Source organism: Cricetulus griseus, assembly GCF_003668045.3.
Source record: "Cricetulus griseus strain 17A/GY chromosome 1 unlocalized genomic scaffold, alternate assembly CriGri-PICRH-1.0 chr1_1, whole genome shotgun sequence".
NCBI lineage: Eukaryota > Metazoa > Chordata > Mammalia > Rodentia > Cricetidae > Cricetulus > Cricetulus griseus.
In genome coordinates this window covers 152,010,355-152,032,785 of record NW_023276807.1, presented here as the reverse complement: position 1 = coordinate 152,032,785, position 22,431 = coordinate 152,010,355, and the positions used below count along the sequence as shown (strand labels likewise).

General features: G+C 39.4%; 1 protein-coding gene across 2 annotated transcripts; it reads left to right on the top strand.

Moving 5' to 3' along the window:
* The first annotated feature begins 341 nt into the window (after positions 1-341).
* LOC100751325 (UDP-glucuronosyltransferase 2B4) lies at positions 342-21,590 on the top strand. Of its 2 annotated transcripts, none has more exons than XM_035452563.1 (6): positions 342-813; positions 2,852-3,000; positions 4,878-5,009; positions 17,694-17,781; positions 18,555-18,774; positions 21,311-21,590. In XM_035452563.1, the coding sequence occupies exons 1-6, from the start codon at positions 342-344 to the stop codon at positions 21,588-21,590; spliced, it is 1,341 nt and encodes a 446-aa protein (XP_035308454.1). The 2 variants fall into 2 exon arrangements, with proteins under 2 accessions (XP_035308454.1, XP_027246796.1); XM_027390995.2 differs by having other exon boundaries at positions 342-1,065.
* The last annotated feature ends 841 nt before the right edge of the window (positions 21,591-22,431 follow it).

Genomic DNA, 22,431 nt, shown 5'->3' with positions numbered 1-22,431 from the left:
ATATGAAGACACGCAGAACTGTGATATTTTAAAAAATGTGACTCAACAGTTGTCTTTCTTTAAAGTTCTTTTTCAAGGAAGCCATTGGGAGGTAGGGGAGAAAGAGATCTTACTTTCCACTGTTCTCCAAGTACATTATACATTCAAGGTCACTGAGAATCAGGAATCATTTCTTGGGTTGACATCTTCCTTCTTGTTTTTGAACTTAGCCATAGGCTATAAATATCCCGTGTATATTTGCTTTTGTGGGTAGAAGTTATACTTTAACTAATTATTACATGTGTCTATATCTGCAGGAGCAGAGCAATTACCATTTGAAATACAGCTCTGAATTTAACCAGATGTCTGTGAAAATGACAGCAGCCCTGCTCCTGCTACAACTGAGTGGCTTCTTTGGATCTGGAAGTAGTGGGAAGGTGCTGGTGTGGCCAATGGAATACAGCCATTGGCTCAACTTAAAGACAATCCTAGATGAGCTTGTGAAGAAGGGTCATGAAGTGACTGTTCTGATACCCTCAGCTTCTCTTTCTTATGAGGTTGAGGACACATCTGCTATTGAGTTTGAGACATACCCTTCATCATTTTCCATGACTGATTTGGAGGAACTTTACATGGAATCAATCAGGAAAAGCATTTATGAGCTGCCAAAGCTATCATTTTGGAGATACTTGTTAATGTATCAAGAACTGGTTTGGGTAGATTCAGATTATTTTGAAAGTCTCTGCAAAGATGTAGTTTTCAACAAGGAACTCATGAAAAAACTACAAACTTCAAGCTTTGATGTCATCCTGGCAGATCCCTTCATACCCTGTGGTGATCTGCTGGCTGAGATTCTCAAGATACCACTGGTGTTCAGTCTCCGCTTCTTTTATGGCTCCACATATGAAAAGTACAGTGGAGGACTCCCACTACCTCCTTCCTATGTGCCACCTGCTCTGTCAGAATTGAGTGATCAGATGACGTTCATGGAGAGGGTGCAAAATGTACTCTATGTGCTTTGTTTTGACTTCTGGTTCCAAACATTTAATGAGAAGAAGTGGAATCAGCTTTATACTGAAGTATTAGGTGAGTGCTGTTCAGTTGGGATTGTTGTTATATTCTCAATTACTGTGTCATTGAAGGAGACTTGAAAGAATAGGATTGGCAGCAGACCGATTTATCTCTCCTAGGGAAAATTGTAAAAAGTCTGTGAAATTATCTGTTGAAATTAAAGCATTGTAGAAAAGCTTATGTCCTAAGGTCAACTGCAAAGCCTTAGCTATGACTTTCACAGGACACTTCAGAAAGGCAAACCTCCACACATCAAAGCTTTGAGAATTTCTCTAAGAAATAACATATCCACAAACCATTTTGCCTCATGTTTTAAAACAGTACTTTTACCTGTGTGATGACAAAATTATCATCACCCTCATCACCCTCATCATCATCATCATCAACAACATTATATTGCTATTCCTATTATTATTATCATGAGCATGCACATGAACACTTGTGTCATGGGTGGGCAGTTTTTGCTCTGTGGACTGCAAATTCAAATCTGTTGACTTTTTACTTCCATTATTTTTGGATTGTCAAGATCCATTCAGGTGTTCAGGTATTCATGAGGACTGACCCCAAGTTATTAAGGTTTCATGCCAAAAACTTTTACCATCTAAACTATTTCACTAGCCCCTAAAATAGTAGCTTTAAACACACTCAATATCTTCATGATTTGCACATATGGACTGAGGACTGATTAATAAGTGTTTCTATCATAGGTATCTACATAGCATTGAGAATTGTTGCCTTTATATACATTATTTTTCTCTTTTATAATTTGAGCTAATTTCTCATTCCAGCTACCAAATTTCTGCACAGCTGTGAGTACACTGTTTATGTACCAAGTACAAAAAACATATGAATGAAGGATCTGGAAGAATATGTATTAGAAGGGTTGAAATTGTGTTTAAAATGTATGATTGAAGTATAAATATCAATTAAAAGTTAGTGTTCTAAAACATACCTAATGGCCAAACATTTCTCTTTCCATATTTTATGACTTGCTATACTTATTATCTACAAACAGACTTACACAGGCCTAAATATTACACTGTCAATCATGAATCAAGAGCAATATGAGGACAAGGAACCCAGGAATCATTGGAAATTCTCTTTGAGGTTACCCAGGACTACATAGTGAGACCCTGTCTCAAAATGAGGTGCTGAAGTAATGTATAATCCCCCATAAATTTCACATTGGGCACAACAGAACACACCTGTAATCCCAGCATTTGAGCTATATGAACAGAATCTGGAGTTCAAGGTCCACTTGGAAACAGTGATATAAGGACCATCCTGGGCTCTATCAGAAAATCCCAAAACAAAACAAAATAGTACAAAATCCTACGTTCCCTTAGAGGTACATACATTGAGGGTTGTAACAGTTAAACAGAGTAAACTAGATGGAGAGTTCCAAGAAATGTGTTTCCCTGAATATAAAAAACAAGATTTACATCTAATGTCATTGAATAATTTTAGGTGGTCTATCTAGATATTTGGTAATCATAAATTTCCAAGATGTGTTACACATGTGATGTTTTCTGCCATGTCACTTACACAGTGAATTTATATACTCTCAGCATAAGAATGAGAAACATACATTATTAATTTGTATCAAATATTATACACACAGATATAGATAGATAGATAGACAGGTATATAAATAGATATACAAATACATGATTTATATCCCACACTTGTAAACATCTCTGGCTACAGTTTCAAAAGTGCTTTCAGAAGACTACCTGACACAATCATCTTCACCTGACATTGTGTCACCTGTTGTACCTTCACTGTTCTGATTTCTCTTCAGGAAGACCCACAACACTCCTGGAGATGATGGGCAAGGCAGATATATGGCTCATTCGAACCTACTGGGATTTGGAGTTTCCTCACCCTGTCTTACCAAATTTTGATTTTGTTGGAGGACTGCACTGCAGACCTGCCAAGCCTCTACCTAAGGTAAATAGTGTTCCCTTTGTTTGCTTCTATTTTCCTTGCATTTCAGCAGGAGTGGTTATATTTTATTCTTCAGAATGTGTGTCAAACTCAGAGTACCACAGGAATTTAGAAAAAGAAAGAAGCCAGTAGAAACATTTATCTATTACATCACAAGAGTGTGAATTTCATTTTGATTGAATTAATTCAGCAAAATTCTATTTTAAAAAAACTTTTTCTTATATTTGAGTGTAAAAAGAACACACATATAATAAATACAGAGATTGGTCCAAAAGCCCAGTCCTATACAAAATGATTTGAGAGAAAATAGGGTATGAACAAAGAAAAATACATTTTCACAAGTCAAAATGGCTCTATTTACTTTTTTGCTATGTTCCTTTACAAATGTAGGTATCTTTATATTGGGGCATAGATTTTTAGAATTGAGACCTCACCTTGATGGATTTTTCCTAAGACGAATATGAAATGCCCTACTTCATCTCTTTGAATTAATTTTAGTTTGAAGTCTAATTTGTTAGATATTAGGATAACTACACTACCTTGTTTCTTGGGTCCATTTGATTGGAAAATCATTTCCCAATCCTTTGCTCTGAGGTAACGTCTGCCGTTGAAGTTGAGGTGTGTCTATTTACTTTCTTTATCAATCATATAAGTGAAACATACTCCTGTACAAACATGCATACACCCCAAAACTTCAGTACAGACACAGTTACATAAATTGTAAGCAAATAGAAGATTATTTCCAATGAAAACCGTATCAGTTACAAACACACAAATTGAAAGAGAATGGACATCCTTAACAAAATTAGAAGTAGATTTGTGGTTAATGAATTCCACTCCTGAGAATGCATGTAAAGGAACTGAATGAGGAACCTCTATGAGCTAGCAATGCAAGGATGACCATAGCAGCACTATTCCTGAAGGGAAGTGCTTGGTGCTTTGAATAAGAATGGTCCCCACAGGCTCCTGTACTTGAATGTTTGGTTACCAGTTGGAGGCCCATTTAGGAAGAATTAGGTGTGGCTTTGTTGGGGATAATGTGTCATGGAGGTAGACTATGAGGTTTCAAATGTCCAAAACAATCCTGGTCTCTTTCTCTCTGTCAGCAACTTATGGTTCAGGTTAAATACTGGGTCACTATTCCAGTCCCATACCTGCCTGCCTGCCTGCCTGCCTGCCTGCCTGCCTGCCTGCCTGCCTGCCTGCCTGCCTGCCTGCCTGCCATGGTGGTCCCCACCATGATGCTCATAGACTCACCCTGTGAAACTTTTAGCAAGCCCCCAATTAAATGCTTTCTTTTATAACTTGCCTTAATCTTGGTATCTCCTCACATTATTAGAATAGTAACTAAGAGTAGAGAAAGCAACCTAGATATTACTAGAATTGTTGACAAAAATATATACTCTGCAAATCCAAAAATATCAATAATACTTTAAAAACCTAGGTAAAGAGATGCATGGTATGACCTTAATGACATTATGCTAAGTAAACTAGCCAAAGACCAAGACAGAAATAAAATAAGAATACCTGCTGTAATCCACATTAGTGGCCAAGATAATACTAACAGAAAGCAGATGTTTGGGGGTCAAGGTACTGGGAATCGAGAAAGACATCTTTGAATTTATTATCAACAAGTCTTTCCTTTCAACATGAAAATGTTCCAGAATTGTTTGTATGACTATGAATGCATGTAACACAGAGAACTCTAACTGTCCAGTTGGCTGCAACTGTACATCTTATATGTGGATGTGAACAGTTTTAAAGCACCCACTCCTCTAACATTTCTAATGCTGCTCGGTGTCTTCCTGTGGAGGGTGGTGTCAGCTTTTATGCAGGTTTGTGTTGCTGCTCTTTGTGATGAGCTGATATTCCATTAACAGGAAATAGAGGACTTTGTCCAGTCTTCTGGAGAACACGGTGTTGTGGTGTTTTCCCTGGGGTCCATGGTGGGTAACTTAACAGAAGAAAGAGCCAATGTGATTGCAGCAGGCCTCGCCCAGATTCCACAGAAGGTGAGATACAGTGCCTCACTGTTTCATCCTCACTAAGATGGTCACATCCTGTTCAGGTGTGACTGCAGAGACCACCTAGCTGACACGAAAGATGTGGTGATACCTCTAGCTCATCTCTGAAGTTACCTGTGACACAGAAATACAGGGGACAAATGCCAAATAGTGGGTGGTATTTTTGATTAATAACTGAATTAACATTGTGTTCAGAAAGGAAAATACTTAACAAGTGCTTGTTCACTTAGTGTTATGCAGGTGTTATATGCACAGAAATGTACCTTGTTACTTCCTCCATTTTCTTGGAGGGTATTTGAGGACTTTGCACACACTATAATGTAATCAAACTGCTATTAAATTGTAAATAAGCAGAAACTTGTTATTGGCAGTTGTGGGACCCGAGAGGTGACTTACCTTTTAGAGCATTTGTAGCTCACACAGAAGACCTGAACTTAGTTCTGAGGCCCCATGTCTAGCAGATTACAGCTGCCTCTACATGCATCCCATAGGATCCAAAGAACTCTTATGTCCTCAGGTCTCACACACACACACACACATACACTTTTTCCCTAGTGATTATTTTTTATTAGTTCAAATTATAAACAAAGCTGCTCCACATGTCAATCCCCTCATCCTTGCCCTACCCTCTCCCCCAACCCCCACCAGGCTGACAGCTCATCTCCCCTCTGCTCCCCAGGGAGGGTAAGGCCCTCCATGGGGGTTCCCCCAAAGTCTGTCTTGTCATCCTGGGCCGGGCCTAGGTCCTCCCCCCTGTGTCCTGGCTATTATAGCATTCCTCTATGTGGGATGGGCTCTCAAAGTCCTTTCTTATGCCAGGGGTAAATACTCATTCACTACCAGGGGCCCCATAGAGTGCTGAGGCATCCTCATTGACATCCACGTTCAGGGGTATGAATCAGTCCCTTGCTGGCCCCCCAGACATCAGTCTAGGGTCACCAGCCTGCTCCCAACCTCTTTGATCTTCACTTCTCCCTCTCTGCAACTGGGTTCCAGAGTTCAGTTCAGTGTTTAGCTGTGGGTGTCTGCCTCTGCTTTCATCATCCACTGGATGAGGACTCTCAGCAGAGGTCAGGGCAGAGGTGAAAAGGAGAGTGAGGTATTTCCAGACTTAGGAAGATCCTCCCTGTCTGGGCAGGTCCACTCTATGCCAGCCTCTGTCCCAGAGAGATCCAAGGAAGGGGTGGTGGCTGGAGTCCAGCAGGAGAAGAGGGGACACTCACCTCAGCAGCGATCAGGACGAAGGGAGAACCAAGAGGCGTGCGTGCGCGCGCACACACACACACACACAGACACACAGACTCACACACACACACACTCTCTCTCTCTCTCTCTCTCTCTCTCTCTCTCTCTCTCTCTCTCAACATACATATGAACACAGAAAGAGAGAGACAGTAAAAACAGAGAGGGCAGAGATTAACTTGCACTTAAATAAAAGTATTTCCTTATCTTCAAAATGGAATTTATGATATTCTGGTTTATTTTATCTTATTTTATTATGTAGATGCCTATCTGTTTTCTAAGTAGAGAAAGCAAAGAAAAGTTGTGGATTTCAATGACAGAGGTGGGAGGAAGGTCTAGGAAGGGTTGGAGGGGAATCCAACATGAGAATATATTTTATGGGTGAAAAAAATCCCTTTTCAATAAATGCACATTAGACAAAGTATTAAAATGTAAAGTTTTTAAGAATGTTTTTAAATGGTTTTATTTTAATTAGAAAGAAAATTATTTTATATGTTAATCCCAGGTCCCTCTCCCTCCCCTCCTCCTCTGCCCCCCCCCCAACTAACACCCTACCTATCCCATACCATTTCTGTTCCCAAGGGAGAGTAAGACCTTCCATAGGGGATCTTCAAAGTCTGTCATATCCTTTGGGATAGGGCCTAGGCCAACCTCCTTCTGTCTAGTCAGGGAGTGTACCTCTATGTGGGATGGGCTTAAAAGTCCATTCCTATGCTAGGGATATGTACTGATCCACTACAAGAGGCCCCATAGATTTCCAAGGTCTCTTCAATGAAACCCACACTCAGGGTGTCTGGATCAGTCCCATGCTGGTTTCCCAGCTATCAGTCTGGGGACCAAGAGCTCTCCTTTGTTCAGGTCAGCTGTTTCTGTGAGTTTCACCAGCCTGGTCTGTACCCCATTGCTCATCACTCCTCCTTCTCTGCAACTGGATTTCAGTTCAGTTCAAGGTTTAACTATGGGTGTCTGCTTCTATTTCCACCAGCTGCTGGATGAAGGCTATCAGATGGCATATGAGTTAATCATCAAACACATTATCAGGAGAGGGCATTTAAGGTAGCCTCTCCTCTGTAGCTTAGATTGTTAGTTGGTGTCACCTTTGTAGCTCTCCAGACATTTCCCTAATGCCTGATTTCTCTTTAAACCTATAATATCTCCCTCTATTATATTATCTCTTATCTTGCTCTCTTCTGTTCTTCCCCAAACTCATCCTCCCTGCCCCATCACGTCTTCCTCACCCCTCCTCTTCTCCACTTCTCATTCTCCTAGTTCCCTCTCCCCTCCCCAATGCTATTATTTGCTGAGGAGATCTTGTCTCCTGGGGACCATGTATGTCTCTCTTAGGGTCCTCATTGTTTACTAGCTTCTCTGGCAATGTGGATTGTAGGCTGGTAATCTTTTACTCTACACCTAAAATTCACATATGAGTGAGTACATACCATGTTTGTCTTTTTGTAACTGTGTTACCTTGCCTGTCAGAATGGTTTCTTCTAGTTCCATCCATTTTCCTGCAAATTTTTTTTCAGTTTATGAATATTTCTCTTTATTTGAGTTTAATTTGAATTTACAAAGCTCATGTAATGAGTTTCTCATTTCATATTTATACTCAGTGCAATAAAATATAACATTTGAAGTACATTTATGCAACAAACATAACATCTGAATTTACATACATACATACATACATACATACATACATACATACACACACACACACACACACATACCTCTTTTAGGAAAAGACTTCCAATTTCTTTTCAAATCTGCCTTGCTAATTTTAATAGAATTTTGGTCATCTTGTTACATTTCCTCCTTTTCTTTTTTTTTTTAACAAATTTAGTGTTTTGTACATGATAGTTTCTTTATCTATAATCTTGTTTGTACAACTTTAGACTCTAGAGAGTTTATTTCTTCCTGCTGACACTCTCATAGTGGCTTTTTTTCCTAATGGCAAGTGCCCTCTTATTGGGCACACCCATGTGACCTTCACATGTCCTCGGTCTAAAGAGCACCCTCTGGAGCAGGCTTTCCTTTGCATCTCTTGGGTATCAGGTCACTATCATCAGAGACCATTTGAGCTACAATTTTGGTTTAGAGGTCTTGTTTGCTTTCTTGACTTTTGAAAACATGCATAGTATTAATTCAGGTCCTTATGATTGTCATCAGTAAGAGTAGCTTTAAGTTAGGAATATGGAGACAGAAAGAGATTTATGCTGATATTCTTGTTACCTTCCATGGAGGAAATTGATGCCCAAAGTCCATTTTTTAAGTTGCTGTTTACAATTGGATGCTATTTTGCTCAGAGTACCAAAGCTCAGGACGCATCTCCTGGGCAGGTACTGATTACCAATTTTTTCTTAAAACTCTGATAATTTGTGAACTTTTCCTATTTTTGGTATTTGAAGACTTACTTTATCTTCTTGGTCACCTCCACATTATTGACATTATCATTTTTAAATTCAACTAATATTTTTATTTGTATTAAGCTTGGAGAAAATGTGAGTGTTGTTGGAAAGACACATTTATAATATACTTTGAAAACCAAAAGAAGTTAGTCAGCACCAAAATACGATTTTAGGTCAGAATCTCTGGATTTGGTTCTCCAGTTGGATTGTTTCAGAGTATGGGAGGAACTAGTGCAGTTAAAAAAGATGAATAGAAAAAGAATAGAAAAGATGGAAGAGTTGTCATTACAAGATGTTTTCTTTTTTTTTCCAGTGTGTCACTTACTTTTTTTTATTTAGCAAGCATATAAATTTACTACTTACTAAAGATGAAATCAAATTTGCATGCACAGGTGAGGACTCACTGAAACACCTTGGATTCATCACATATTTGAGTTTCAATTAGCATATATATATGCTATATATATATATATATATGCATATATATATATATATATAAAGACCAATAATGGCAATATGTTATGCATCAATAGCAGCAACAGCTTTCCCAGGTTCTGCAGTCATTTGAACAAAATTTTAGAGACATCCAGTGTCTCATCCACCCTTGACCAGCAAGAACGACGAAACACCGAGGAATCTTCTTCACACAGTTTAATCGGGAACCATGATTTACAGTGAATGGCGGCCTGGGTAGAGGAAGACGGGGCCTGATATAGTCTACATCTACCATTCACCTAACCCTACGTGGCGCGCCAGGATAGGTTGTCTCCAAGCAGAATTAAGAGGATACATGGCCTTTACCAAATTAGGAGTTGTTTACCACAGAGAGCACATGCCATCAGGCTGGCGGAAGGTGGAAACTGGCGCCATCTTTTGGGCACGGTACTTTGCAGCTCCCAGCAGTTCCCCCTTTTTGTTTTAATATTATAGGAGTAGCAGTATCTATTTGTTATCAGATTTCAGTCATCTCTGTCTCAGGTTCAACCCCAGTGTCCCTGTCTTACCCGTCAAAGAGTCACCGTGTCGCCCTCACAGGCTCATGTCTTAGGTCGAGGGAACACATGTATGCTTATTTGTTCAGCAAGAGGGTAGGTGCCCGTCATTGAGCATAACTGATTCAGATATGCATCACTCACTCAGCAAGGGCGAGACAGACACCTATTTGTCTGTCAGCATGGATAACCATGCTTGAGGGGATTGTCCTGCTTCCACAGCAGCAAAGGCCTGTACCAACATAGCAGCTTGGGTAGTGTCTAGGGGTACGCACAGGCTCAGGATTGATATGCCTCCAGGCTTGGAGGGCTTGCCCTGTATTGATTGGTCAACTGGTTGTTATGGCCCATAGGCCCTCCCAGGGTGGTTGCTATGCTCTCTGAGTCATTGCTGTGCACTTGTCTGTAAAGCACACGTAGAGCCATAAAGCATAGCGCCACCAGCTAACTTCTGATTGGTTCCTTTTCACGAGACAGGCATCTGACTTTCTAGTGACTAACTTCTGATTGTTTCCTTGTCACGAGGTAGGCATCTGACTTTCTAGTTTCTAGGACAAGGTCATAGAAGCACGTGTTCGGCCATTATTGCTGCCAAAAGGGAAGCTGGTCCCTTCATTCCCCCATTTTCTTTTTTGGAAATTCCAATCATGGAATTGCTGTCTCTCTAGTGCCCCTATCAGGGAGTGATAGATATTGCCATCCCCATGCAAGGGAGTCCCTCCTGACTTAGCATTTTAACCAGGGAAAATGGGCGTCGAATTCTTTCTCAAACTACTTCCTGCTGACTTTGGGGCGAAGTTAGGGACCCCAGAAGGTTGAAATGCTAGTCAAAAGCAAAAAAGGAATTTGGGGAATCCATCAGGGGCTTCTGGTTAGCAGACACTGTTGCAGAGACAGGGGGTGTCCATATCAGCTGGACTGGTTCACATCCACAGCAAGTCCAGGGCTCCCAGTCTACTTAGAACAGCCTGTAGTCAGCGACTGATACTCAAATGTCTGCCAGAAGCAGAAACCTGTTTAAGACATGTTTAAACTAGGAACAGAGGTTAAAAGTTATTTACTGAAGCCCACAGTGCAGAAAAAGCAGATATCTGGATATCTATTCAAACAGCAGGAACATATTTATAACTTTGAGTCCTAGCAAAAACTACAGATTTGGGCTATAAGCATGTACATAATGGTTTTAACTCATAATTAGGTAATTTTAAATAACACCTTATCCAATTTATATCTCCAAACAACTTTTGAAAATCATTAAGAGTTTTTAAATTATCTTTTCTAATCTCTATCTTCTGTGGAATAATTGTATGAGGGAGAATCTTAGCCCCTAGATAGTTAATAACAGTGTCCTTTTGTACCTTTTCGGAGGCTATGACTAATTTACGCATCTCAAGTAATTTTATCAATTTTATATATGCCTTATTGAGCATTTTATCATCTTTGGCAGCCAATAAAATATCATCCATATAATGAACACATCTAATCTTTGGAAAGTCCATTCTCAAAGGAGCAATGGCCTCTGTAACAAACAACTGACATATAGTAGGACTATTGGCCATCCCCTGTGGCAACATTATCCATTCATACCTTAGATCAGGTTGTTCATGATTATAAGAGTGCAGCGTAAATGCAAAGTGCCCTGAATCCTTGGCACACAAAGGTATGGAAAAGAAATAATTTTTAATGTCTATAGAGATGATAGGCCATGATGCAGGTAAAGAGGTTAAAAGTGGAAGACCATGTTGCACAGGGCCCATAATTTGTATCTGCTGATTAATAGCTCTGAGATCATGAAGCAATCTCCATTTATCAGATTTTTTCTTAATGACAAAAATCGTATTTCATGGAGATATAGAGGATTTTATATGCCCCAGATCCAGCTGCTCCTGCATTAGAGTCCTAGCAGCCTTCAGTTTTTCAGAGGAAAGTGGCCATTGAGGAACCCATACAGGCTCCTCTGTTTTCCAGGTAATAGGAATACCTGCCCCAGTGGCCCCTAGGAAAAACCGAGACCTAGATTCTTTGGTCTCAGTTGTGGAATAATAGGACTAGTTCGACCCTGTAGATGCTTTCCAAGGCCTGGACTTGGGACGTATCCCATTTGTTTTATGATATCTTGAGATGTTTCTGAGTATTCATTTGTGAGTTTAAAACCCATATCCTTTAACAAATCTCTTTCCCATAGTGAAATTGGTAAGTCTAACATATAAGGCTGCATGGTTCCTGAATGCTCTTTCTGATCTTTTCAAGGCAATTGTCTAGTATTTATATCAGGAGCCTTAGCATAGCCCAAACCTTGTAGAGTTTGAGAAGAGACCTGTATAGGCCAGACAGAGGGCCAATCTTTGGTGGCTATGATGCTCTTATCAGCTCCAGAATCTAGTAAGCTAGGATTTTCTTACCATTCACTATTAACTCAAGGATCAGAAGATGATCAAGGTCTAAAGCTAGGAAAGTTAAGTTCGATCCAGTGGAACCAAAGCCTCCCTCTCCTCTCTCTCTGGTTTGAGCTGGAAATTTATCATGTAAACTTGGCAAAAGCAGTAGCTGTGCTATCCTGTCTCCAGGAGAAATGGCTGTAATCCCTCTAGGAGATTCTACCATGATCTTTACTACACCCATGTAATTAGGATCTATAACTCTAGGATGTACTCGGTGTACTTGGTGTACTTGGTATTTTGGAGAATAGCTTCTTGAGTTCTTTGTATATTTTGGAGATCAGCCCTCTGTCAGATGTGGGGTTGGTGAGTATCTTTTCCCAATCCAGGGGCTGTCGTTTTGTCTTGTTGACTGTGTCCTTTGCCTTACAGAAGCTTCTCAGTTTCAGGAGGTCCCATTTATTAATTATGGATATCAGTGTCTGTGCTACTGGTGTTATGTTCAGGAAGCAGTCTCCTGTACCAATTCCGTTCAAGGGTATATCCTATTTTCTCTTCTAATACATTCAGTGTGACTGGGTTTATATTGAGGTCTTTGATCCATTTGGACTTACGTTTTGTGCATGGCGATAGACATGGATCTAACTGCAGTCTTCTACATGCCAGCATCCAGTTATGCCAGCACCATTTGTTGAAGATGCTTTCTTTATTCCATTATATAGCTTTAGTTTCTTTGTCAAAAATTAGGTGTTCATAGGTGTGTGGGTTAATATCAGGGTTTTCAACTTTATTGGAAACCATTGGTCTACCTTTCTATTTTTGTGCCATTACCAACCTGTTTTCAAGACTATAGCTCTATAATAGAGCTTGAAATTGGGAATGGTGATGCCTCTGGACTTTCTTTTATTGTACAGGGTTGTTTTGGCTATCCTGGGTCTTTTGTTTTTCCATGTAAAGTTAAGAATTATTTTTTCAAGGTCAGTGAAGAATTGTGCTGGGATTTTGATGGGGATTTCATTGTGTCTGTAGATTGGTTTTGGCAACATTTCCATATTTACTATGTTGATCCTACCTATCCAAGAACATGTGAGATCCTTCCATTTTCTGGTAATCCTTTTTAATTTTTTCTTTAAAGATTCAAAAGTCTTATGATACAGGTCTTTCAATTTTTTGGTTAGCATTACTCCAAGGTTTTTTATGTTGTTTGTGGCAATTGTAAAGGGTGATGTTTCTCTGATTTCTTTCTCAGCACATTTATCATCCATATATAGAAGGGCTACTGATTTCTTTGAGTTAATCTTGTATCCTGCCACTTTGCTGAAGGTGTTTATCATCTGTAGGACTTCCCTGGTAGAGTTTTTCTGGTCACTTATGTAGACTACCATATCATCTGCAAACAGTGAAAACTTGATTTCTTCCTTTCCAGTTTGTATCCCCTTGATCTCCTTTTGTTTTCTTATTGCTCTAGCTAGAACTTCAAGGACAATATTGAAGAGATATGGAGAGAGTGGACAGCCTTGTCTTGTTCCTGATTTTAGAAGAATAGCTTTGAGTTTCTCTCCATTCAGTTTGATGTTGGCTGTTGGCTTACTGTATATTGTTTTTCTTATGTTCAGGTATGATCCTGTAATTCCTGATCTCTCCAGGACCTTTATCATGAAGGGGTGTTGGATTTTGTCAAAGGCTTTTTCGGCATCTAGTGAGATGATCACCTGGCTTTTCTTCAGTTTGTTTATATGGTGGATTACATTGATAGATTTTCAAGTGTTGAACCAAACCTGCATCCCTAGGATACCTACTTGATCATGGTGGATGATTTTTATGATGTGTTCTTGGATTCTGTTTGCCAGTATTTTATTGAGTATTTTTGCATCAAGGTTCATGAGGAATATTGGTTTGTAGTTCTCTTTCTTAGTTGTGTCTTTGTGTAGCTTAGGTACCAAGGTAATTGTAGCCTCGTAAAAAGAGTTTGGCAATGAACCTTCTGCTTCGATTGTGTGGAACAATATGAGGAGTATTGGTATTAGCTCTTCTTTGAGTTTCTGGTAGAATTCTGCACTGAAGCCATCTAGCCCTGGGTTTTTTTGGGTGGGAGACTTTTGAAGACTGCTTCTATTTCCTTAGAATTTATAGGTCTGTTTAAGTTATTTATCTGTTCTTGATTCAATTTTGGTATTGATATCTATCCAGAAAATTGTACATTTCCTTTAAATTTTCCAATTTTGTGGAGTACAGGTTTTCAAAGTATGACCTGAAGACTCTCTGGATTTCTTCTGTGTCTGTTGTTATGTCTTCCTTTTCATTTCTGACTTTGTTAATTTGCATGTTCTCTCTCTCTGCCTTTTGGTTAGTTTGGATAAAGGTTTGTCTATCTTGTTGATTTTCTCGAAGAACCAATTCTTTATTACATTGATTCTTTAAATTGTTTTCTTTTTTTCAACTTTATCAATTTTGGCCCTCAGTTTGATTATTTCCTGGCATTTACTCCTCTCGAGTGAATTTGCTTCCATTAGTCCTAGAGCTTTCACCTGCGATGTCAACTCTCTTGTGTGACTATTCTCTACTCTCTTCATGTGAGTACTTAGAGCTATGAACTTTCCTCTTACTACTGCTTTCAAAGTGCCCCATAAGTTTTTGTATGTTGTGTCTGCATTCTCATTGAATTCTAGGAAATCTTTAATTTCTTTTTTTTTATTTCTTCCTCGACTCAGGAATTGTGCAATTGGGAGTTACTTAATTTCCATGAGTTTGTAGGTTTTCTGCAGTTTGTGTTGTTGCTGAATTCTAACATTAAAGCATGGTGGTCTGATAAGATACAGGGGGTTATTTTAATTTTTGTACCTGTTGAGGTTGGCTATGTTGCCAAGTATGTGGTCAATTTTAGAGATGGTTTCATGTGATGCTGAAAAGAAGGTATAGTCTTTTTTTTTTTTTTTGGATGGAATGGTCTATAGATGCCTGTTAATCCCAATTGGGTCATAACTTCTGTTAGTTCCTTTGTCTCTTTGTTAAGTTTCTGTCTGGTGGTCCTGTCCAGTGGTGAGAGTGGGGTGTTGAGGTCTCTCACTATAATTGTGTGTGGTCTTATTTGTGATTTGAGTTTTAATAATGTTTCTTTTACCAATGTTGGTGCCTTTGTATTTGGGGCATAGATGTTTAGAATTGAGATTTCTACCTGATGGATATTTCCTGCGATGAATATGAAATGACCTTCTTCATCTCTTTTGATTGATTTTAGTTTGAAGTCTAATTTGTTAGACACTAAAATAGCTATCCCAGCTTGTTTCTTGGGTCCATTTGATTGGAATATCTTATCCCCACCCTTCACTCTGAGTTAATGTATATCTTTGAAGTTGTGTTTCTTGTATGCAGCAGAAGGATGGATTCTGTCTTTGTATCCACTCTGTTTTTAAAGGCGAGTTAAGACCATTAATATTGAGGTAAATTAAGGACCATTGAGTGCTTATTCTTGTTTGTTTTTGATTTGTTGTTGGTAATAGTATTGTATATGGATTTACCCTGCTTTTTCTTTTGGGTTTTGGTAAAGTGGGATTATCTATTGCCTATGTTTTTGTGAGTGTAGTTAATTTCCTTAGGTTGTAGTTTTCCTTCGAGAACTTTCTATAGGGGTAGATTAAAGGTTACACATTGTTTAAATCTGTTTTTGTCATGTAATATCTTGTTTTCTCCATTTATAGTGATTGAAAGTTTTGCTGGGTATAGTAGTCTGGGATGACATCCATGATTTCTTAGAGTTGTTAGAATATCTATCCAGGTCCTTCTGGCTTTCAGAGTTTCCATGGAGAAATCCAGTGTAATTCTGATAGGTTTGCCTTATATGTTACTTGGCCTTTTTCCTTTACTGCTCTTAGTATTCTTTCTTTATTCTGTATGGTTGGTGTTTTAATTATTATGTGATGATGGGACTTTCTTTTGTGGTCCACTGTATATGGCATTCTGTAGGCTTCTTGTACTTTCATTGGCATGTCTTTCTTTAGGTTGGGAAAGTTTTCTTTTATGATTTTGTTTAATATGTTTTCTGCACCTTTGAGTTGATTTTCTTGACCTTCTTCTATACCTATTATCCTTAGGTTTGGTCTTTGCACGGTGTCCCATATTTCTTGGATATTTTGTGTTAAGGATTTGTTGGACTTAAGACTTCCTTTGTCTGATGAATTTATTTCCTCTAGTTTATCTTTGGCATCTGAGATTCTGTCTTCCATCTCTTGTATTCTGTTGGTTATGCTTGCATCTGTGGTTCCTGATTATTTACTCAGCTTTTCCACTTCCAGCATTCCCTCAGTTTGTATTTTCTTTATTGTCTCTATTTCAGTTTTCAGGTCCTGAACTGTTTCCTTCAGCTGTTTAATTGTATTTTCTTGGCTTTCCTAGATTTCTTACATCTTTTGGTTGTCTTTGATTTCTCTGAAGGATTTTCTCATGTCCTCTCTTAAGGTCTCTATCTTCTGCATGAAGTTGATTTTAAGGTTGTTCTCTTCTGTTTCATCTGTGTTGGGATATTCAGGTCTTGCTGGTGTAGAGTTCCTATACTCTGGTGGTGTCATATTGGTTTTCCTGTTGTTGGATGTGTTCTTATATTGTTGTCTTCCCATCTCTTCTTCCAGTGGGTGCAGGTGCAGGTGGTGCGTCTTCCTTTCATGTTGTGTATGGGGTCAACATTCTTTTCTGGTGGGTGCAATTGGCTCCAATACTCTGATGGGTCTCAAGGTGGGTGCTGGTGGGTCTGAGGCTAGTGCAGAGAGAAAGACTAATGCAGAGATGTCAGCAGACTCTGGGTTGCTTGGTCCTCAGGTGCCGAGTTGACCTGCCTGCAGACCCCAGGGTGGAATTTCCCAGTGGACAGGTGGCAGTTGGGCTCAAGGCAGGGCCAAATCGGCTCACCTCTGCACTCTGCACTGTGTGGGGGCAGGTGTCTAAAATGTCTAATTTTAAAATGGGGTGTGTATCATAGTGTTACATTCCTGTATAATCTTGCCCAAATGTAATTACCTACATTTAAAGTAGGCCCATTCTAGTATGTTCCCCCTGGAATTCAAAACATAGCAAGGATAGGATTTTTTGATCTCCAAGTGCAACTTTGGAACTGAGCCTGTTAACATTGATAAAGCTGGTAAGTCAGGGACTTGCTCTGTGAGTGACCATGTACTTAGTGTCACAATTCAAGGGTGTAATCTAACAAAATGCCTAAGATGAAAAGAATTATAAGTGAACTAAGTGAAATACCATGAACAAATAGTTGTAGTGAATTTGTAAGATAAAAACTGCTATAAATATGTATTGGAAAAACAAAACCAGGCATATAGTAGTAACTCTGGTGGGTTATTGAACTGGATTTACATTCATGCATTTCTTAACTCCTGATTGACATCACTGAGCCTAATTTTGCCTAAGTTGCTGTTGACTAAATGTGAGGTGACATGCTGAAACTTGGACAAGCATGAGAACAAAAGAAGGAGAGTGAAGGGCACTTGCATCCTGGCTGTGGTACTCTTCATGGTTCCCATCATCCATCCACACAGCCTGGCTCTTAGAGACTGGGCATTTATCTTCATTGATACTTAATCTAGCCAGAATTATAACAGGAGTAACTTGATATTTGACCAAAGTAATAAGAGGCTAGCTTCACATTAACAGGTTCTTTGGCGATTTGAAGGCAAGAAACCAGACACCTTGGGATCCAACACTCGGCTGTACAAATGGATCCCCCAGAATGACCTTCTTGGTAAGCATCAGGAGACCCCTGAGACATGAGGAATGGCTGCTCTGAAAGATGAATATCAACACTAATGCATTTATGACAACAGTGACCTAGACTTGGAGAAAATGGATGAAGAACAGATATGAATATGATGCACAGTCACATTTGAGATGGGACAATCCATTTTTTATCTCTGCTGTAATTGTCAATCAGATACACTTAAGCCACTTCTTCATGTTTCTGATCACTTCATATTCCATACCTTTATATCTACATTTTCCTAAGGTATACCAATTTCTGATGCCAGAGAGAATGGCATTCTCTCATGAATGACTCTTCGTTTTCTAGCTCTCCCAAAACTCCATATCATAAGGCAATCTTATATCTGATGGAGTATTGATTGTCCTAAGTCTCATCCATCACTATGAGCAACCAACCGCCTACTACATGGAGGCAACCTATCACGAGCAGTTGCTTCACAGTTTCTTAGGAGAAAATATTCTCCTGAAACACTGCCTGTGCTTGCACATGCTGTTTGCTCCACTTCAGAGGAGCTCTTCCCTTTTTGTCCATTTCAAAAAATAATTCTACTTCCAAACTCCACCTTCCCTATGTGGCCTTCAATCATCGTCCTGGAGCTGTGTGTTTCCTTCCTCTAAGACATGGGAGGAATTCAATCCATGGTTATGATGATATTGTTTAGAGAATATTTGCCTTTTCTATCCCTTTCCCCATGCCTCTTGTTTTCTTTCTCAGACATAAGATTAATAGTTGTTCTTAATCTCTCCCCTTGCTAGGTCATCCTAAAACCAGAGCTTTTATAACTCATGGTGGCACCAATGGCATCTATGAGGCGATCTACCACGGGATCCCTGTGGTTGGAATTCCTTTGTTTGCAGACCAATTTGATAATGTTGTTCACATGAAGACCAAAGGAGCAGGTGTTAGACTGGACTTTCTCACAATGTCCAGTACAGATTTGCTCAATGCAGTGAAGACAGTCACAACTGACCCTTTGTAAGTACACAGTGATTTTGTTCAAGTGGGTACTAGCCCAGAAATGTTCTCTTCAAGGTAATGTAGAATATATTTGATCTTTAGTCTAAATTTGAAAACAATGATATAAAACCCATTTATGTACTATGGAAGGAGTGTTTACTGTCAATCAAGACTGAAAACTATCCCTATGGACTTTGATTTGATTTTGGAAAAAAATTTCTCTTCCTAAATGATAGGATACAATTTGCACAAATGAAATCAACAAACAGAATAATGAAGCTAAAAAGTATATAATATTTCAAGGTAATGACTTGAATTTCTGAAACTCTTATTCTTTCTTAATATAATTGTCCCTTATGCCCAAAGTAGAATAATTAGGTATATAAATCCATATGTATACATATACATATGTGTAATATGTAATGACCAAACATGAACACTTACCATTTCCATCTCCTTGTGCATTTCTGATTTCATGCTCATAATGCCCTCTTCATTACTTAATCAGTCATATAACTTGTAATTCACAGTCATTGACTCACTTTAGAGCACTATCCTGCTATCAGTGGCAGGCTGTTCATGTTAGCTCACCTCTCTCTATCCCCACCCACTCTCTCCATTCTGAACCACCAGTTCCCACATTTCTACACTCTACTTCTAGGAAATTATCCCTGGTAGTTTCTACACAATGGTAAGAACCTGCAGTGTTTTTCTATATGGCAGTAGTTCTCAACCTGTGGGTCTCAGGAACTAAGACACTTCTCAGTATCAAAATTACACTTATGAAGTAGCAGAAAAAAAGTAACTTTATCATTGGGGTTTCCTAAGACCATAAGAACTATGTGTTTTTCTGATGGTCAAGACCCACAGATTGAGAATCAGTACTTTAATGCCTAGCCTATATGACTTACAATAGTTGCTGCAATTTTTAATAGCACAATTCCTTTATCCATCATACCACTTTGGGCACCTCAACCAATTCTACTTCTTAACTACACAAACCATAGATACTAAGCTATCATTTTGATATGTTCTTTACTATTTCATTAAATAGATTCCTAATAGTAAGCACCAAAACCCAGGGAAATGATTCTGGAAATCCATGATTTTTCTGTAGTTGCAGTGCTGAATGGCTCCAGGATTCACTTATGGTAGTGATATCTCCACACTAGGCAGACACTGATGAGTCTGTGATTCTGACATCAATCCCCAGAAGTTACAGTGTAAAAGCAGACAATTGACTCTCACAAGTTTTCCTCTGACCTCCATACATGCTGCATGGTCCTCCTAAGTGCCACACATGGACACAATTTGAATAGGTTAAAAAACAAAAATGTTAACAAATACCAGATCCTCTACATCCTTGTCATTATTGTGCTCCTGTCTCTGTGGGTAGAAATAGGGGTTGATTGAATTCAGGTCCTCGAGCATTCAACACAAACTATCAATGAGCTACATCCCAGCCCTTAGGTCATCTTGTGCAAAGTATTTGCCTTTCTCAGCAGTTGCCATTTTCAATTACTAATACTGTTTTTATTGAGTTTTCAAAGAATTTTGACACAATTTCTTCACATGAGCATCAATGTGATTATCATCAAACTGAAAGAACCACCTCACCAATGTACAGAGATCTCAAAGGATGACACCAACTAACAATCTAAGCAACAGTGGAGAGGCTACCTTAAATGCCCTCCCCTGATAATGAGATTGTTGACCAATTTATATGCCATCCTAAAGCCCGCATCCAGCAGCTGATGGAAGTAGAAGCAAACACCCACAGCTAAACACTGAACTGAACTGGAACCCAGTTGCAGAGAGGAAAGAGTGATGACCAAAGTGGTCAATACAAGACTGGTGAAACCCACAGAAACAGCTGACCAGAACAAGGAGGAGCTCATGGTCCCCAGACGGATAGCTGGGAAACCAGCAAAGGATTAATCTGGACCCCATGAATGTGGTGTCAATGAGGAGGCCTTGGAAATCTATGAGGTCTCTTGTAGTACTTATCACTAACATAAGAATGAACTTTGGGAGCCCATTCTACATAGAGAGATATTCTCTCAGTCTAGACACACAGGAGAGGACCTAGGTCCTATTCCAAAGGATATGACAGACTTTGAAGATCCCCCATGGAAGATGTCACCCTACCTGGGGAGCAGAAAGGGTATGGAATAGGTAGGGTGTTAGTGGGGCACAGGGGAGGAGTGGAGGGAGAGGCAACTGGGATTGACATGTAAAACAATCTTGTTTCTAATTTAAATTTTAAAAATGGAGAAAAAAAAAGAACCACCTCACCATAGTGCTAGAAAGGACTTAGGAACATTAGTTCTGCTGCAAAGATTTCCTTCCCCAAATATTTCCCATTTCAGTTTTGGAAAGAACTTCTCAGAAGTTGCTAGCTTACAGGCAAACCTTCAAACATGTCCCAGTGAAAACCACACTGTAGCTAGTGTTTCTCTTTGGTATTTGTTAATTCATGATGCTTCCCCAGAACCTTTCTTTGGCTTCAATCACTTCAGTAAATTAACTGTTTTTTTGCTGTTGATGTCTTTAGCTATAAGGAGAATGCCATGCGGCTATCAAGAATTCACCATGATCAGCCAGTGAAGCCCCTGGACAGAGCTGTCTTCTGGGTTGAGTATGTCATGCGCAATAAAGGAGCCAAGCACCTTCGTGTGGCAGCACATGACCTCACCTGGTTCCAGTACCACTCTCTGGATGTGCTTGGATTCCTGCTTGCCTGTGTGGTGACTGTGATCTTCATCATCACAAAGTGCTGTCTCTTTTGTTGTCAGAAGTTTGTTAAAGGTGGAAAGAAGAAGAAAAGGGAGTAACTGAAGTGGGGAGGACAGACACATGGACCTCCTCTGGTGCATCACCGCAAGGGAGGCTTTCTGTGTGTTCCCTCATCACAACTGACCTGGAATTATCACTCTATTTCAGCCTCTTGAAGTACACTTGAGCTGACAAAAGTTCCGTTCCTCTCACTTATAAACTACACATGCAAGACAACACCACAAATTATTTAAGTCCCAAAATCGCTTACCTCTTACTATACTCCAAATCTTTTCAGATTCCCCCACTGACTCTTATTTTGTTTATTTCCTTAATTTATTCATTCAGAATTTCTTACCTTGATTCAGTGAAATATGACATTCCTCCCTCATGACCACGTTCCAACTTCCCACTGGATCTCACCCAATCCGTCCCATTTCCAACTTCCCACTCTCTTATTTTATTTTTAACAACCCAGTAAGTCCAATTATTGGTGTCTATAGATGAATGCATGCAATCATGGGGGGACATTAATGGATCATGTACAATATACCAGTGTGCCCCCCATCCGCATAATAATGATTCATCTTTTCTTGGAATCTAAGACTGCCAATTACTCTTTATTTATGGGTGGAGTGTTAGGAGATCCTCCTCATTTTTTATGGGATTTTGGCTCCTGATCTTATTCAAGCCCAGTGCAGCTGACAGATCCTTTGAATTTATGAATACTATGACCTCTTCATGTCCAGAAGAAAGTGTTCCATAGCACTTGCCCTCCTAATTGTGTTCTTATGTTTTTTCCCATTCTTCTGTAGTATTCCCTGAGCCTTGGCATGGGCCTGATCACCCTTATCCTTTGAGGAGTTGTAAATCCCTGAATTGATTGGTGGCCACTACAAC